Source organism: Xiphophorus maculatus, chromosome 16 (genome assembly GCF_002775205.1).
Source record: "Xiphophorus maculatus strain JP 163 A chromosome 16, X_maculatus-5.0-male, whole genome shotgun sequence".
Lineage (NCBI taxonomy): Eukaryota > Metazoa > Chordata > Actinopteri > Cyprinodontiformes > Poeciliidae > Xiphophorus > Xiphophorus maculatus.
Genome location: NC_036458.1, coordinates 22633470 through 22652537, shown reverse-complemented (window position 1 = coordinate 22652537; position 19068 = coordinate 22633470). Strand labels below are relative to the sequence as shown.

Below are 19068 nucleotides of genomic sequence, written 5' to 3'. Positions count from 1 at the left end.
CACGTTTCTCATCCAAGCCTGTGAAACTGCAGAGAGCCTTGGAAACCCATCTCTGTGGTTTCCCCCCTTCAGCTGACAGTGTGTCTACCATAAAGTCTGAATGGCGGCGGTGTACATAGTCTCTACTCGTTTATTTAAAAGCTTTTAACTAGCTTAGGCAGGTTGGTTGGATCTGGTAGATCAGAACGAGGCAGTGGCATGAGTGAATGATGCTTCATATTGCTCCGTTTCATCTCTTTTTCTATCTGCATCAGTGGCAAACAGGGTGTAAGCGTTCTATTCTGTGCGGGTAGAGCTTCTCATGTTGTGTGCTGTCGGTGTCCGCAATATCTGTGGGCTTTACAGGCGAGCCGAAGCTTCAGCTCCAAGTTCTTTTACGTAAGACGTTTTTTTTTAGCTGGGTTTCAGAATGCCAAGCGCAGTGACATTCTGAAGCTGCGTTTCCAGTACAAATGTCCATAAAACTTTGTTGACATTGTTCCGTCAATGTTAAACCCCCCCCACAATTTCTCAAAGTGTTTCTATTAAGTAAGAAACGCAATTAAAATTACTGGTTCTTCTTCTTCTTCTTCTTAATTGTGGTCGGCAAGCAATCACACATTAATAAGTTTGTTCACGTGGTAATTTGTTAAAAAAAAACTTCCTGTTGTCTTCTTTGTCTTTTCCGCCAGGAGTAACGTTCGGCTGTTGATCACATGACTCGTGTGATGCGGAGAAAAAGTGTTTTTACCATCAGGCTGAAAAACCACCTCATCTTAGCGCGAACGTTTTTTTTTCTTTTTTCCAAAATTGCAGTGTTTTCATTTCGCAATTCCAATTTGAGCAATTTTACAGTCAATGGAAACGCAGCTTTAGACTGTTGCGTGACGCATTGATGGGGATATTTTCTCTCACGTTTGGATTTAAGATCCTCCAAACATTTCGGAGTCTGACAATTGTTTTAAGAACAAATGATTGGTTGTGGGGGGAAAAAGTTCGACATTAAGTGTTCACATCCCTGTTATAGCATCAATCTTTTGTGGTTTGAACAAAACAAAATCAACAAAATTATTGAACAATATTGTCCTGTTAGAAGTTTTTACTGACTTCTACAAAGCTGCTTTAATCTAGTTTTTTAAAGTCATGAAAATTACTCTGATTCTTAAAAGAAAAATGAAAATGCCAGTATTCTGGTAGGGGAACTGTTGATTATCTTCAGTCTTTATTTGATGTTACGACAAAAAACCATATAAGAAAAATAGAGCAATAATTAGGTCTTGATATTTTCAGAACTACAACATGTTTATTTGATACTTTGTGTTAAACAGGTTTTAAAAAAACCCTTATCCAAAAAGTATTAAATACCAATAACCCAAATAAGTCCCATACGAGAAGAAGTCTATTGTGAGTCCACATAGTAGTTGGTCCCACACTGACTTTAGTTGGGTTTTTGGTGTTCTAGAGCTCTATCAAGGTTTATAAGCTGTCAATATCTTACCTGCAATAGATTATTCTTTTAGCTTATTGACTTTGATGAAAGAGAAAGCCGAGTTAGCAAAAGTTGACCCAAAAGCAAAGCAAATTTCTACTATAATAAAACAATTTCCATCTTAGAAATGTTACAGTTGTTCATTGGAAAGTTATTTTTGCAGGTTTGCTAATTCTAAAAATAAATCTTCAGTTATTTACAGGGCATTCTGGGTATGTTAACCCAGGTGACTTGCTTATTGCTAAACGGAGTGTGTTACAATAAGTTTGTCCAAGAAACTGTAATGCAAAAATATAAGAATAACACAATTTTAATGATCATCTTATTGATTTTTTTAAACATATGTTTAAACTGTATGAAAAGAACTCGGGTGTTCTTTTCAGAGACACCTGAGACTATTTTTTTTTAATGTTTGTCATGTTATATTCTGACAGATGCAAATTAACTTGTTTGCTTGTTGAAAATAGTTATTGACTTATGTAAATTACCATAAGAAGTTAAGATGACTGCTGATATCCCCTCAACAAAACCTCCTCTGAAAATCTATATTATCCCTTTTGAAAAGCTTAGTATTTCATTTACATTTTTGGTAACTGTAATGAAGACTGAAGCTGGTTTGGTTACAGTCTTTTGTACAGTAACAGTGTTAAAAATGTCAAATTCATTACAATTTTTTGAAAACAGACTTGAATATACTGTAACAGACATTTCAGTGTTTGAACCTTTAGTATGAAAAACAGTTTGAAATTGTACCTCCAAAAATTTACACTCAAAAAGGTGAATTGATTTACAGAACATGTAAGGTCTCACTGCCCTGAGTGCAGAATATTTCAATTCTGTAAAGTTTATATTTCAGCATGCCATGTTGATTTCCTGCATGTAACTGTACTTAGCTAGCCTGTAGGTTGCTACAAGACAAACATGCTTTCATTCTAACGAACTTTTGTAAGGGTAACAAGTACAAACTGTAGCCCTCACAAAAATAACATCTAACAGTTGCTTTACCTTCACATTTAATTTAGTATATGTTCTTAGCCATCAGCTAGCAAAACCTTATTGTGTAAATGGGCACCTAAAAAAAATCACTTTTCGAATGCGAGTCCTCATCCTTTAGCTAGTAACACCTTATGGTGACAGGCTTTTTTTAAACATTCATATTTGAAACACTAATTGCCCTTAACCACTAGCTGGTAAAAACCTATGCTAACGGACCGTCTAAATATTACATTATATTTATATTTGAGCACATATCAGTACCTGTAAACCGTTAGCTGGTAAAACCTAGCTAAGGTTTAGCTTAATTTCTAAAGCTTTATTTGCTTTAGAAATTAAGCTAAGGGGGCATAGTGGTTTAACTTCTGGGTCACATTAGTGTGGGGAAACTTTAACATGATAAAGCACCAAGTTTATTATCCAGAAGATTCTGTGCATGTAAACAAACGTTAGCCAAAAATTAGATGCTCCCTGTGCCAGTATTCAGCCTACAGAATGACAGTGACAGCTGCCTAAAATAGGAAAATAAGATCTCTTAGGGGCATTTTGATGGTGTATGAAACTTATTGTCATGGCTGTTCAAAAATAAATCACATCTTTGCTCTGGTAAATACTAAAAGATGCTAGGAGATTTTAAAATCTTGTAGTGGAAGATAGCTGTTTGGAACGTGAGTCACTTTGCTTTTTAAATGCTGAGAATCGACTAATCGGCCTTGTCACACTGCTGTTACAGTATTCTGTATGTTTTTACAATTATATATTTAACTGTGCAGATATTAATGGTATCCACTGGAGATTAGTTATTTGTGCGGATGGTCTAAACGGTGCTTTAGGACAGTATAGAAGCGGTAGATTGAGTTGCTGTTGTCACCGAGAGCAGCAGGTTTTTTTGTCTCTTATTTGTTTGAATTAATTCATGAATGTGTTTATTGAGACAGTGCAGCTTGCTGGCAAGCTCTGATTAGGACACATTACTGTTAGTACAGGGCCCATGTTGTTTTGGTTAGAAATTCATTAAATGTGTTGTTTCTTTTTATTTTACATCCAGAAAAATGTCTGGACATCATAAATATGTCATGAAGGAGTTCTCATCTTCAAAAATCTTACAATACAAATATCAAATACACATGTTTACATTATATCCTCATAGTACAGGTTTTATTAGTATTTGTATGGTCAGACTGTAGGTGTCATGATTAAGCAATGAACATTTGGCCGAATTTAGAAGAAACGGGACTATGAGCTTCATGTTTTTGTTTGAAAACATTTTTGTTAAGAACTCCACACCTGCTGTATACGCCGTACATGATTCAGATTTTGTAACTATTTACACCAAGTATTTGTTAAGGAACCTGCAGTATGTTTTAAATATCAGTCAAACTGGATGGGAACAAGCTTGTTTGAAAGACTTTTTGTTTGTTTTTAAAAGAACGAAAAATCAGCCATAAGCAACTCACTTGAGTCCTATTATGTCTTTAGTATTTTTATTACAGTTTCATCTCTATTTTGAACTAATGTGAGCTGTACAATAGCTGTTGTATCACCACAACCGTGGTCACTTTGGGTTTGCCGTCTAAACACAGAAAGTGATCAGTTTGCCTTTTAATGATGTATTAGTTAACATGCTGCTTTTGCCTCTACGAAGCCTTTACATGTGTTTTACCTGATGCTGTCGGCCATTACCCCATTGTCTGCCCATTGCTCATGTCTGCATTGAAAACAATAAACTGAAGAAAATGAAGCTGCTACCTGTTTGCCATTGAATTCAGACCAAACGCCTAAGTCACTGGGCGAGAGGAAGCCGGAGTACCAGGAGAGAACACAAGGAGAACATGCAACTAGAAAGACCAGAAACATCCAGACCAAATGCCTTCTTGCTGCGAGGCAACAGTGCTACCAAGTTGAGTCCTGCTGGTAAGCAGGTTAAGCATTTTGCTCTAAAATCTTTTGAATAAAATGCATAACATTATCTACTTGTTTCTATTTAATATTAAAGATTTATAATTATTCGCTAAGTTTTAACACAGTTATCTATGTAAGATAAACGTGGAGCCTAATCCTGTAGCCAAAACATTGAACCCCCATGTTACGCCTGTGGTCACAGAAAATTATGGGTCACAGATTTAGCTGGAATCGAACCAGGGACCCTGTGAACTTGTTCTGGTGAGCGCGAGCTTTTTACCAGCAGTGCAGCTCCGTACTTCGACTTGTATATGGACACATTATTTCACTCCTTTACGCCACAGGACAACAGTAACATGTCATTTTACTCGTAATTTAAGCTAACTTGAATATTTACAAGCCAGCTCTTGAGAGACTGACATAACTCACCTACTCTCCGTGAACCACTTTGAAAAACTTTTTTCATCCTCAGAACGTCTTCTGCCCCAAGGCGCTTTCTTCTTCGCCTCTCCATCTTTAGCTCGACGACACTGGACGAGCATCAAACGGAAAATTGACAACGCCCTGGCATATGTTCAAGTAGAAAATAATTTTCACCCACTTTTTGCGCCACTGCTTTTCAACCTGCGCGCCGTCCCGGAGGAAGCCGAGTGGACCCGACCGCCCTTCCTCGTGCGCCGTTCTCGAGGGGCTTGGACCCCGCGTGCTTCTTTACTAGTTTTTTTAAAGCCAACATAAAACTACATGCTTTCTTTTTAGAACATGTTTATTCATTTTTTGGTGCAGAAAATAAATATAAAAACAATTTTTTATTTTGTAATATCGGGCAAGGTAACAAAGACCTGCTTCAGTCAAGCTTTGTGTCAGAAAAAAAAAGCCCGTTCATCAGTTCCAGCTCCAGTTTGAAACATTTCCTATTAAAACAAACTAAACTCATCTCCTCCACACAGACACAAGGATCAAGTATTCACCCATTTAATCATCATTAAAAAACCTTCTGCCCATCATATGTAAGATTATTTTATTCTCACCTTCAAATCTAAAAATAATAATAATAAAAAAAAATTAAAAGACAATTAAGTTTCTCAGATTTACCAACAAATGTTGCTCATTTATGGCAGAACCCAACATTAAATGGAAGCACAGTAATGATGGCACAATGATTCATATGGATTATTGATGAAAAACGTTACACAGGTGATTGGGTATTAAATCTGATTTCCAGTTAGAATTTTGAAAATGTTTGTTAATTCCAGTTAGATTAAAAAATAAAAAAAAACATTCAACACATCATAATCTAACTCTATGGCAACTACAGAAATATGGCTGGCTGGAAGCTAAATTATCAACCTGAAAAAAATTTATTAAAAAAAAAAAAAAAAAAGACATTTATATTGAAAGATACCCAGCATAGGTTAATTAGCTTCAGCCTGCATAATCCAGCGTTTCAATAAGCAATCAGTGACATTAACAGATATGAAGCGAACCCGTGAAGGCTTGTGTTCAAACCCCTGCAGAAGGCACCGACTCTCAGTGCAACCTCTAACTGATCAAATCAGGAGACATTCGTTGCAAAAAATTTGACAATACAAATTAGTTTTTAAAGTGAAAAAAATATAGAAGGCAAATAAGGAAGATAATGAAGTGTTTAGACAGTGGAAGGCTGGGCAGTAGTTCATATTAAAGACTGATCAATGAGAAAGCTTTTCCACATTCTGTCAAATTATAACCTCAAACATCAAAGTTTGCAAACTTCAACAGAAAAGTATTTTTTCCGTTTGTATTCCGCCTGTGCGCTGTGAGAGCTTGCAGCTTTAATAGCAGGACCACAAAAAGTCGCTTGTGTCTGGTCTCTGTGGATGCCATCTTTGATTTGCCAAACATTGTCAGGTTGCACTCGTTTCACAATCCTGGAGATGCAACAAACCGTTGGCATGCATCGGAGTGCACCGGTTGCAGTTTTCTGAATGATTTGATAACGATTTTGAAAAGTTGCTAAATATAGCAACAAAGTTGTTAAGTTGGCAAAGGTGGGTTGACTATTGTTAAGGGGACAGTTGCTGGTTTTCAGATCTTTGCGGAGGTAGACATCACCTAAAATTAAAGAATTAAAGAAATTGGGGCCGATTTATCTGTTCCACTCTATTAAATATTCGTAGGTACACTTCAATCTTTCACTCCAGCTCCAGGTAATTCCCATAAGGAGAGGAAAAGAACATGTAGATCGCGAACTTTAAAGTGAAAAAGGGCAACAGAGTGTAAACTTTGAAAGTCAAAAAGAAAGTTACCACTGAAGGCCGGCCAAAAGCAGTCCTGACATACAAGAACGTGATTTGAACTTACCTACATGAGGTGGAAAATCAACACTACCCTGAATACATCATCCACACAGTGAAATGTAGCAGCAGAAGCATCAAGTGGTGGGGATAGAAAGTATCAAAATGTATAGAATTTTTCTTTACTGAGTAGGTCTACCAATCAAAATCCCAATAAAACCCACTGATGTTTGTGATTGTAACAAGACAAAATGTGAAAAACTCAAGGGGTGTGAATAGTTTAAGGAAGAGCAGATGTGTGTCAGTTGGGGTAGTTTGAAAACTGGATTCGTCATCTTGTGTCGTCAGAGAAAGACCTTGAAGGGAGCAGTTAGAATTAGGCTGTGCAGCATCATGAGCTAGGAACAAACATAAATATAGCATAACAAGAGTGGATTTTGTTTTGTATTCCAGCATAAACACTAACCTGACCTCAAACCAACCAATAGATTAACCTCTGGCTCTGAAGCTGTTAGTGCGAGAGGGAAAGGAGATGCAACATTTTAAAGGATTGTTCCCACAGGGATAGAAAGTCATGTAAAAAGTGTGACTCAGTCGTCCACACCGATGTTGCGGAACAGATAGGACATGGACTCTCCGTTGTGGATGCGGCGGATGGCCTCCGACAGGATCATGCTGATGTCCACCGTTTTGATCTTTGGGCACTGGAGCTTCTGGAGCTCGTGGGGGATCGTGTTGGTCACCACCACCTGAGGGACGGAGGAGGAAACTATGAAGGAGGATATTACAGCAACAAAAAGACACATTAAGGTAAAAGCTCTGACCTCGTCAATGGCAGACTCTTCTATGAACCTCGGGGCGTCCGAGGAGAGGAGCCCGTGCGTCGCCATGACAAAGATCTTGTAGGCCCCTCTCTCCTTCAGCGTCTCTGCCGCCGCCACGAAGCTATCGACGTTATCGATGATGTCATCCTGCGGAACAAGCGAGTCGACGCAACTGGCTCAAAATTTAAATCAAGGCAAGTCTGGTGCAAGTTATTATTGCCAATCTCACCACTATGATGGCGATGCGTCCCCCTACGTCTCCCACCACCGTGATTGGAGGCTTTTCTTTAGGGATCAGCACTGCAGACACAAATCAATGTCTCTGATAAATACTGAAGGGTTAAACAATGGAGATGTTGGGGTTAGAGTTGGCGCTTTACATGGTATCTCCATGCTCGGGTGAATGGCTCCGGTGGTCTTGACGGTGGGGGGGGAGTGGCGTCCGTCTACCTGGTCCGACTCGGCGTCCTGAGCTTCTCCGTGGATCACCGCGATGCCGAGACGCAGCCGCTCGGCGAACGACTGAGCCCTGAACACCAGGCAGAGGACAAACCAGCCACAGGCTGCTTAGCAACACAACCTCCTCCATTTAGAGGTCGTCTATAAACTTACAACGTTTCTTCTACCACTGGAGACTTTTCAAAGTTTGTCAAATTCAAACTATAGACAATGTTTTCAACAGATTTAGCAAAATAATGTGAAGACAGAGGAAAAAAATTGTATTTTCTAAATGTAGAAGGCTGTAGAAGTTTGTTAGAGAACAATTAGTGAGTCGTCCATTCCACAAACTGGCCTCTGGGGGAAAGTGGTTAGTGGTTGTACCATGAAATAATGTGAAAACTTTTGAGAGACACTGCAACTTTAGTCTGTAAAGTCACAGTAAAACAAAGAGAGACAACCCGATCTTTACTCTAACCAGCAGATGAAGGAGAACCTACCTTTTAGCAGAAGCCGGAGATTTTGCAACAATTACAGCATTTCTGTAGTCGGGGATCTGAGGGTTTGAATGTAAAAAAACACAAATAATATGAAATGGTATCATAGTTAGGTTTGTCACCATCACAAGAGCTGTCACTGTAGCAAGTTTATTGTTCTTGCTGGGCCGAGACCATTATGAATGGAATTTAAGATCTAGATCTCCAAAAAAATATACAAACGTCGTCCAGCCAACTGGCGATAAATCTGAACACCACCCATGGTAGACGTATAAAAAGCTAGTTAGCAAGAATATGTTAGCAGTGAATCAAATAACACAATAAGATGTCTGTGTAATTCAACATTTTGCCTGACAGAAAAGTCCTGTGAGAAAAAACTAAATACAGAGAATATACAAGATTAATCCTGCCAAGACTACATTTAAGACCTGTGAGTAACATTTAAGGCCAACTTACTTAAAAAAAATTAATTTAAGAGATTTTAAGGCCTTCATTTCAAATATAAAAATTTAGGACCTTTTTTTTTTTTTTTTTACCTCCTCTTGGATGTACTGCAGCAGAAACGGAGACGCTCTCAGATTGTCCACTGGAATGTTGAAGAAGCCCTGAATCTCCTTCTGATGGAGGTCCATAGTGATCAGGTGGGTGAGGCCTGTACACATGCGCGTGTTCACGTCGTACACGATGAATTTTGAATATCGAATAAATAAATGACAGTGTGTGAGGGTCCAGTCCTCTCATACTTACCGGCCTTACACACCATGGAGGCGATGAGCTTGGAGACGATGGAGCCCCTCTTCCTCATCTTGCACTGCTTGCTGTAGGGGAAGTAGGGCAGGACGCCGGTGATGCTGCGCGCGCATGACGTCCTGCAGGCGTACACCATGATCAGCATCTCCATGATGGTGGTGTTGACGTCCCTGATGCGGAAAAAAAGAACAAACAGGAAAAACATGTAATTTTCTAGAAAATCAACAAAAAAAATTTCCCTCTGAAGCTCTTGAAGGAGGCGGAGCCAGGCGTGACATCACTGTGGCCAAACAAACAACGCATAGTGCTCCGTTATTCAGTGCCGATCTGGGCTACAGTTCAAATGTGTCTTATTTCAGTACACTTGAAATAAGACACAACTAACTTACAAGTAACTTTTCAGCAAGATGTAGATGCTTGTTTTAAGTAAATAAATCTTTAATATTGACAACAATTCTAGTTTAACAGATTATGTCACTTATGACATGGGAAAAATGTATTTATGAGTCAGCAAACAGTTCACTTGGATCTTTGTCTTGGCATTTCTTCACTCACTGACTGCATTTCCATCACAAATGTGAGCAAAACTTTGTTGATATTCAGCTAAGGTTGAGAAATCACAGGTGATCATTAAAAAAAAACAATGGTGCTCCAACATCCTTCAACTATTTCCTGTCGTCTTCCTCATGTTTGTGCCAGTGGCAACATCTGGCTGTTGATTATGGGACTCATGTGATGCTTTAAAAATGTTTCCATTGCGGTTTTGTGAAATAAACCAATTTTGATACTGCCTAAAAAAAAAAATCTAAATTGGCTGGTTCCCACTACGCCAATTTATTTTCGAAATGTAAACTTATGCAATTATATGGTCAATGGAAATGCAGCTATTGTCTCTGGTCTCTCTGGATCAGTTAGCAAAAACATGTGCAACTGCAATAACGCTCCCCAGTGAAACAGGTCATTTTAAAATCAGCTCTAGTTTGCAGTTGTGTCGTACTGGCTCTTATTTTCAGATGATTTTGTATTTTTAAAAACATTCATAAGTTTTTTTTCATGTCAGAACTGTAGTCTGTAACGAAACGCCATGAGGGGACTAAATGCTTTCTGAGGTTGTGTGCGCTCTGGTTCTTACTTTGATACAGTCTGGATGACGAAGACATCCTTGCCTCGCACCGATTCCTGGATCTGTACCCGTGTTTCTACGGAAACAAGGACGAGATATGGGGAAAAAAAATAAAGAAAAATACAGTCAGCTGCACAAACACACCCTGTTATCTCATAATAAAGCCTGTGACGTTTGTTCCCCTCCCCTCTTCTATCTGCCTACCAGACTGCTGTGGAAAACTGGACATACCAGCATTCCAGAACTAAACCAGGGATTAGAGACAGAATCCTTCCTGTAGGAGCTAAAACTAAACTGTTATCAGGTCCGGCGGAGTGAACTAGGAGCTGCAGTGACTTCAAATCTGCATTTGTGTGAAAACACGCCGTGTTTTACGGAAACGTATACTGTACTGTGACCTCACCAGAGTGGCTTCAATTAATCAATTTTTGATTTGCCACCGACTTGCATCAGCGGTGCTAAGATGAAACCTCTGGAAGTGTTTGGAAAGGTTTCAAAGTTTAAGAATCAGTGACTGGCAAGTCAATATGTTATCCTGAGAGACAAACAGAACCAGCTCTTCACAACCAGAGCGGAGGCAGAAAACAACCATTACAGAACTGGAATAAAGTCCTGTAGGTCTATTGAATTTGTGTTGTGCAGGAGAAACAAATCAAGATTGGCTTTTTGTGTATCGGCTGATCGCAAGTCTTCCAAAATGAAGGAAATCTGGACCAAACTGTCATGGTGGAAAGAAAATCCTGCATGGTTCCTTAATTTTGAGTCAGTGATTTTCTAATGAACTTTAAAAAAATTGTTTGTTTTGACGCAGTAGACGATTAGATCGAAACGCTACAGCCAAGTTTTGATTTACAAAAAGAGCAATACTAATTTATCAAAAACATGTGAGGTGTTGTAACTAAGTCTACTGGTTTAATTTATGTACAATAAACCAGAAAACCTCACAGAAACTCTCTTTTCTTATTGCCTGCTAAATCTATTTTATTTGAGAAATGCACATTCTATTAGTACATAAATTATGTAGTTATTGGTCAAATAAAAAACATCTAGTCACTGATTAATTTTGGAATACGCAACAAAAGTTGATATAAAAACATTAGACTGTCTTTTTTCAACAGTATTAAAGCTTACTTGATTATTTGATTAATTACTGTAGCAGAACAATCGATGATTAAAATAATCAATAGCTGTACACACACACACACACACACACACACACACACACACACACACACACACACACACACACACACCAATAGCACAAGGTACAATTAAACAACTTGGGAGTTTTCATTATTAATCTTCAATACAAACTAAATATTAATGCTGATGTAGGAGATTTTGAAAATAACTTATCTATTACATCATAAGTACTACTTTATGTGTGTCACATTGTAGCTTGTGATTGTAATGTGACAAAATAAAAGAAATAATAACTAAAAAGCCACAGCACGTGTTTTTCAGTCTTTTTAAAAATTGTGAGTTTTCTACTGGCTGCTATGACGACCTCAAAAAGCAACATCTACAGAAAACCCACAGATCGTTTTCCCAAACATATCGCTTAGAACAGTGTGTCAACACATATTCATATATCTTCAACACTGTAATACCGCTGGTCTTATAGTAAACAGTTATGGAGAAGGTACTTCCTGTTTGTCATCGCCTCACCTCTGTTTGCTTCCTGGTACACCTGCACCTTTCCCAGCTCCACCCCTAACCGCCTGGGAGGAGAGGAAACCAAACGGAAATTAGAAAAGTTGAGGAAAATCAAGTGATATGTGAAGGTCAAACCTACTAGCATAGCACATTTAAAACAGCAGCAGCTGACTAAAGTGCTTTGCAATTTACACCAACCACCATAACTCCAAACAAAGATTAAAACAATTAAAAAATAGATTTTCATGTATCTTATGTCATGGACACATAAACACATAGGCTTAACAGAAGCAGAAGGAACAGGAGACATAATTTTAATAATTTCACAAACAGAAATCTGATAAGTTAGGAACATCTGCAGCTTCACAATCATACACCATGTCTAACACATATAATGGTCCATGACTAAAATATGCTTAGCAAATACACATTTTCAAAGCATTGAAAAAAAAGGTTAAGAAAAAAAATTCAAACAAAAAAAAAAGAAAGTGACATTTATCAGAGGACATGTTTTCAGTTTGTTAACAAGGGCTGTTGCTTAGCGCCAGCTGTTAAAAGCCGAGCTGTTCATTTCCTGTAAACATGTCTTGATATAGTCAAAGGTTGTAGCTTGCGTCTGCAAAGTGGGATCTGCACTTTGCTTATATTTTATTTACACATAAAATGAGCTCAAAGTTGGTAACCTGACGTGTTGCCAAACAAACGGGAAGAACGGCGATCCCGCCTGATTCTCCTCCAACTCTGTGACGCTGCTGCAGTGGTTTATTTCTCTGCTGTGTTTACATTCTGACATTTTTTTTAAAGTCTGTCCCTAATCCAGGTTCTGGATTAAAAATGACAGGCCAATATGTGAAATGTCACAACATTTCCAAACGTAACCGTCAGTGTCCAAGACAAGTAACAGTGCAGAAGCTCAACGACATGGTTTGGTGCTCTCATGGACCTGGAAGGTCACCAGTCAACTGTGTTAGACACAGTCAAGATGCACCGACTGCAGCTTTCTGGCCGATCACCGATAGAAAAGCCTGACCGGTCTGATTTTGAACGATAACGGGGTTTTTTTGTTGGAAAAGTTGCGAACTATAGCAATACAGTTGCTAAGTTAGTAACAGTGTGATGATGTCTGTTAAGAGTAAAGAGGCGGATTTTCCACAGGTGGAGCAGATCAGTTTCCATATCGGCCAAACACCTGGAATGAAGGAAATCACGGCCGCTTTTTCAGTTCACCTCTGGAATACAGATTTAAAAAGGCATCCAGGGCAGACCGCCGTCACTTTTGAAGGTGATGTCACAATATTTAGATGATCACAATCTCACTTTTACACACTAAAGTGGACAGTGTGTGCAGAATCTAGTCACAATCTACCTGCATGACTGCAGCTGAGGCCCAAAGATTCAGAAAAATTGTTTTTTGTTACATATTTTTCATTTCAGACATGAAAATGTGTAAAACTTCCAAACGCTGCAAGCCTGGAGAACAAAGCTGAGACAATTAACCAAATTGATTGTGATGAACCGATTCTTGAAATTAGCGTCAACTAATTTAGCCATGGATTAATCGTTAACTGGAGTACACAGACTCAAACCCAAGGTGAACCAACGACGCCCTCAGAGCAGCAACTAAATCAAAAATTATGAAAAAAATACATTTTGCAATAAAAAAAACAACAACTTTCTTCTCATGTGGCAGTTTTAGCTTCACTTGGTTCAAATTTCATTTCTTAAAAAATAAAATAAAAGACCTTTCAGCATCTTTTGCTGACCAATTATTAATCAGTTGATCCAAAAGAATAATCAAAATTTTGTGATTAACTGTTGATGCATGCTTTGACACAAATGAGGAAGTGTTCACTAAACGCCTGTTACTGCATTTCAGGGGATAAAATGTTTATTTTCACATTTAAAACTCTAATCATTTGTATCTTATTGATTCCTAAGATTGTAACCACTTCAGACTTATAAAATAAGTCTAAGTGGTTAAAAGAAATAGATCTGCTGAAAGTGCACTGTGCATCTAATTACTCGTTAGAATTGCTAAAATTATTGTTCGTTGCATTCCTACTGGACACATTGGCAAAAGAAAAGTTATCAAAGCAACACCATTTTCCCTCCGTGCTCAAAGATGTGCTTAAATTTTAGTAGATCGTAAAGTTAGCGTCCTCGTCAGCAGGACTGCACTGACACGGAGATGTGAAACATCCAACCATTTTCTGCTCTCTCTCCTCGTTTCACATCAGCACGAGAAGTTTAACCAACACTTTCACCTTCTGCATAGCAGATAAAACCATGAAGAACTCCTGCGGTCTGTTCACACTGAGCCAACGGCGTGCTGCAGAGCGACGGCGACATCAGCAGACCCTCCTATACTCACTCGGCGATCCTCTTGCCCAGCTCGCGACTCGACGGGTGCGAGTTGGCGGTGAAGATCACCAAGCCGCCCTTGGTGTGGTTCATGTCTCTGGGGTCTCGGCCGCCGCTCTCGCCGCACTCAGGCAGTGGATCCCTGGGCACCCACGCTGCGCTGAGACCTTCCTGCAGGGGAGACGGACGAGCGCTTACTTCCTCCAGAGTTTATCCGACAGAACGCGAGGGGAAACAGGAAACTCGTTCGGGACGGACGGAGGCGAGACGAGTGGATCACGATTAAACGTTCTGTATATTTAAGGTTTTTCTTTTTTAAAGCAAAATTTGTATCAATTTAACAGAGGAAAATGGACTCAATAAAAGCACGGTTCTCTTACACTACAAAGAACTTTCACTTCCTTCCATTCGTAAACTTCCAAGAAGTCCCCATCGGCTAACAGGAAACAAAAACGTGACTTTTAAAGAAAGCCAGTTCGAGGTAAAAGTTCACTGTAAATATGAACCGTAAAAACGGAGATGAATTAAAAATAAGAGTGGAGAATTCATCCAATCGGACACGGTTAGCACCCTCCGTCCACTTCGATGTGGGAATACAGAGTTACTGTACATTCCTGCATCAGAAACTTTTTGCCCGGAACGTCTCAATTGTTTAGTCACACTCTAGCTGGTTATAAATTTTAAATGGTTTATGTTCTGAGACAGACATAAAAACAACCAAAACCTGGGGTTGTTTTTGTGGGGTTTTTTTTAGGGGAAAATGTTTTTTTTTTCCTAAAATATTTTTTTAGGACAAAGGGAAAATGTGTGGTTAAGAACACTATGATTATAACTTCCACTTTCAGCGACAGGACAGAGCAATATCTGTGTTTCAGCCTCCCACAGTCAGCGCGTCCTGTCAGACTGAACCACACAAACTTTTCAAAAATCTCTAGAACGCTCAGAGTGAATGGGGACGTTTGCGTGTTGCGACGGAAAAATACGTTGGGGGGTGAAGCACGTCAAAATGCATCAACACAACAAATCTAATGCGACGCTTAAAAAATAAACATTTGACGGAGTTTGGCTACATCGAGACCCACTGCAGGAAAAAAAAAAAAAAAGACATCAGGAGCGGTCAAACAGTAGGTAAAGCAGCGCACAGCTACCAACCACTCACCCGGAAGAGCATCGCGGTCAGAAAGCTAAACAAACAACCCGAAAAATGATTTAAGTCAACGAGCTGGCGGCTAAGACGCTGGATCTGATGCCCGCTGCGCGATACTGGTAGTAATATTTCACAGACGTAGCGCCGCTCAACCTCCACCAGACGGTGAACTCTCACACCAAACGTCTGCTTATCTAAATATATATATATATATATATATATATATATATATATATATATATATATATATATATATATATAAAACTTTCGCTATGTCCTAACATAAGACAGATAATCTCTGAAAAAAAAAATCAATCTCCTCTGCTTCCTCCTGGTATTCTGCAGAATTACTCAGCTCAGTCAGAAACAGCCAATCAGAGTCAACATTAATCAGCTCTCAGGAAGTTTTGATTTGAATGAACGTTTCCTGTTTTTTACTTGACATTATTTGATATAGACAGATTTATTTGACTCATATAATTTAGAGTACTGAGAGCCTTTTTGTTAAATATTATTTTACTGACTGCATGTTGTCCAGTTGTCCTTTTGACTGAGCAGCTGCGACATTGTGCCTGCAAGTATTTTGCATGTTTATGTATAAATTAGGTGAATTTATTTCCAGATATTTTTTTTTTAATTTTGCCAGATCACATAGTAGCATTTATACCTAAAGAGAAAAATTAACAGCCAATCCAGACGATCGGCAGTGATCGGTGATCGGCAGTGATCGGCCTTCATGGGTGATCGGAATCGGCAGCAAAAACCTGATCGGAGCATCCCTATGTGAAATAGAATGAGAATCACATAAAAGTACACAGACATGTACTAAATAAAGTGCAAAAGTCACGCCTGAAAGGAAGGTTAAGGCAATTCTCAGAAAATTGAGGGTGATATCAAAAGATATAACTACATATAAAACAGTGATAGAGTAGAACTAAATGAAAATATCAACACTTCAGTACAACTACTAGAAGCAACAATAATAATGCACGGCGCAGGACAGCTGATTAAAGCTACTCGCTCCACTCACAGTGGATTACAGCTCCAGCTGGCAACAATATACATTTTAATATACAGATTAGAACAAAACTGTGATAATATCAAAAATTATGGAGAATTTAAACAATAATGCGAGTCGGCGCATCTCTGGTTTGAGTTTATTATCCGATCTTGTGACTGGCTGTTCCATCCCCTCAAACAAACGGAGAATGTTTGTTTGTTTTTTTTTAGTATTTTTAAGCTGCAGTTCCAAGAATCCAAACTGATAACAGAAACATATCCAGAATATCATTCCTTGTTTGTGTTTTTTGTAAATAGTGGAAATAATGGCTTATTGTTTAAATTTTAAAACTGCAAATAAGCTGGTCTTACATTAAGATAAAAAGCAAAGTTAAGTCAGTGAATTCTAATAATCTGCATGACAATATTTTTAAGTACATATATTAGAAAACTAATTCGACGTGTGATCAATTGCGCTTTTTTCTAGCCTGTACAATTTGGAAATGGCCAAATCGAGTTAAAAAATGTACTATGAGGTTTACGATAAAAATTATGTAAACAATTTGTTTCATGGTAGACTATTTATGACGCCGTTTTAGATGATGAAAATCTATCACACATAGGAGTCTTGTTAAAACTGCACGTGCACCCCGATTATATATATGTATATATATATATATATATATATATATATAGATATAGATATACACATATTTTATTTTTAATAAGATAAGATATCTTATCTCTCTATATATTTTTTTTAATCTAAAAATTAAATGTTAATTATATATAATTAAATCTAAACATTTAATTATATATACATAATTAAATGTATAGATTAGTCTGAAAAGCCAGACATGCTTACTGACGGTATTACAATGATTATAGGAGCACATAGTGTTAATGGCTGTAATAAATGCCTTTACAACAACAACAGAGCAGAAAAGAAAATGCTAGGCTACAACCAGAAAAATGTACGTAACTGTTCAAACAAGTAATTGCTTCAATAAACATATAGAGGGGATTTCCTGCTGCTTTCAGTAGAAACTGCAGTTCATAGTGAGAATTGTGAGCATGTTAGGCGGTGGGGAATCTTTCATCGCACCATCAACACGGTCACGACGTTAGCTTCCCGTTGCTATGCTAACTGAACAACAAAATGTGTCTATTTAATTTATTCTAGCATAATAACAGATTAATGTAGGGGGCGTTCTAAAATCCCACCGAGAAGACTAGCACATGTTAGCAAATTGAGTTATTAATCCAAACTTGCAACTGAAAAAAATGTTCCGACTTTAGCAATATAGGGTAGCGACTAGCCAACATTCACGCCCGAGAAGCAACGCGAGATCTGGCTGAAAATAATTCTACCGAGGCGAAGATCCCGAATCCGTGAAGTGATTTTTCATGCGTCTCAGAGCAGCGGGTCTGTCTGCGAGGCTAACAGGAACCACCGAGAATAGGGAAGAACAAAATAAAAAAATAAAAATGAGGAAAGAAACCAAAACAGAGCTCCTCACCAGCTTGTGTATCAGATCCGGTCACAACCTGCAACCAGCCGTATTTGAATATAACTACGAGCCTCCGGGGCTTTTCAACCTGTTCGTAGTCCGACGGTCTGACTTTGTGACGTTGGGGGTCTTTGACGGACAAAGTCGCTAGCAAATGAAAACATGGGCGTAGAGAGGCGTGTGGGGATCCCTCATTGGCTCATACGGCGGAAACAATACGTTAACGCATCCGCCATATTGTAAGTGGCAAGTCCAGCTAGTTTTTTAAGTTAAAAAAGTTCTAAAAACGTACTTAAATGTACCTTAATTTTCCTCAATATTTTTTAAATTATTTTTTTAAATAATGGTAATAATAATAATAATATGTTAGGCACCACAACAGTCGTTTCACAACCAGTTCAAAGATATCTGACTCTTAAATAACTTCTGGAAGCTTTTTTAGGGGTGCCAGTTAAAGGGGCTACATTGACATAGCTACACAGAAGGAATGTAATCGGAATGCTTATGTGTTATCCACTTTTCTTTGTTTATGAATCGAAAGCCAGACAGAAAAATTGGAGTTTAGTGCCAACAATAGAGGCTCATTCCGGGACGCTATGTTTTGTCTTGGCCTCTAGAGGGCACTGTGTTGTTGTGAAATCTTAAACCATCTCGTTTAATGGAGCTCTAACGAAACAGTTAAATTATGTGAAACTGTGTTGCTGTCATGAGTTCTTCTCTATTTTTTTCCTCTTTACGCGAAACAGCTTAAAAATTACCATCATATGACCAAATTGCTCCTCTGTTTATTAGTCTTCAGAGTCTTCCGTCATTTTGTTATGCAGTGAAAAATGTTCGTCTCCATCCAGTGTGACTGAGGTTGAGCTATTAGCCATATAGCCAGGTTGAGCGAGTAATACCGGCTAAATGGAACTGCATGCAATAAATGTACATCACCTTCCTTTTTATTTACAAAAAAGTTCAAAATCCATGTATTATTTTCCTCTGACTTATCAATTATCCTCTACTAGGTGTTGGCCTACCACACAAACACGCTCACACCCACACACACACACACACACACACACACACACACACACACACACACACACACACACACACACACACACACACACACACACAC

At 38.5% G+C, this 19068-nt stretch overlaps 1 protein-coding gene across 3 annotated transcripts; it reads right to left on the bottom strand.

Annotated features, from left to right (window-relative positions):
• Nucleotides 1-5111: 5111 nt before the first annotated feature.
• On the bottom strand, nt 5112-18065 carry LOC102217770 (phosphoribosyl pyrophosphate synthase-associated protein 2). Of its 3 annotated transcripts, XM_023349263.1 has the most exons (12): nt 17955-18065; nt 16103-16214; nt 14299-14459; nt 11940-11992; nt 10281-10347; nt 9146-9318; nt 8935-9050; nt 8402-8457; nt 7844-7992; nt 7693-7763; nt 7464-7610; nt 5112-7388 (listed from the first exon to the last, which is right to left on the bottom strand). In XM_023349263.1, the coding sequence occupies exons 3-12, from the start codon at nt 14379-14381 to the stop codon at nt 7230-7232; spliced, it is 1074 nt and encodes a 357-aa protein (XP_023205031.1). In that variant the 5' UTR covers nt 14382-14459; nt 16103-16214; nt 17955-18065; the 3' UTR covers nt 5112-7229. The 3 variants fall into 3 exon arrangements, with proteins under 3 accessions (XP_023205031.1, XP_005802833.1, XP_023205032.1); XM_005802776.2 differs by lacking the exon at nt 16103-16214; XM_023349264.1 differs by lacking the exons at nt 14299-14459; nt 16103-16214.
• Nucleotides 18066-19068: the final 1003 nt, after the last annotated feature.

Excerpts from the sequence above, each read along its gene's own strand:
- LOC102217770 (XM_023349263.1), bottom strand. The coding sequence starts at position 14,381 with ATGAACCACACCAAGGGCGGCTTGGTGATCTTCACCGCCAACTCGCAC. Across the intron at positions 9,051-9,145 it reads CTCCATGGTGTGTAAGGCCG|GCCTCACCCACCTGATCACT; the intron begins GTAAGTATGAGA and ends GCATGTGTACAG. Across the intron at positions 7,389-7,463 it reads AAGAGTCTGCCATTGACGAG|GTGGTGGTGACCAACACGAT; the intron begins GTCAGAGCTTTT and ends TCCGTCCCTCAG.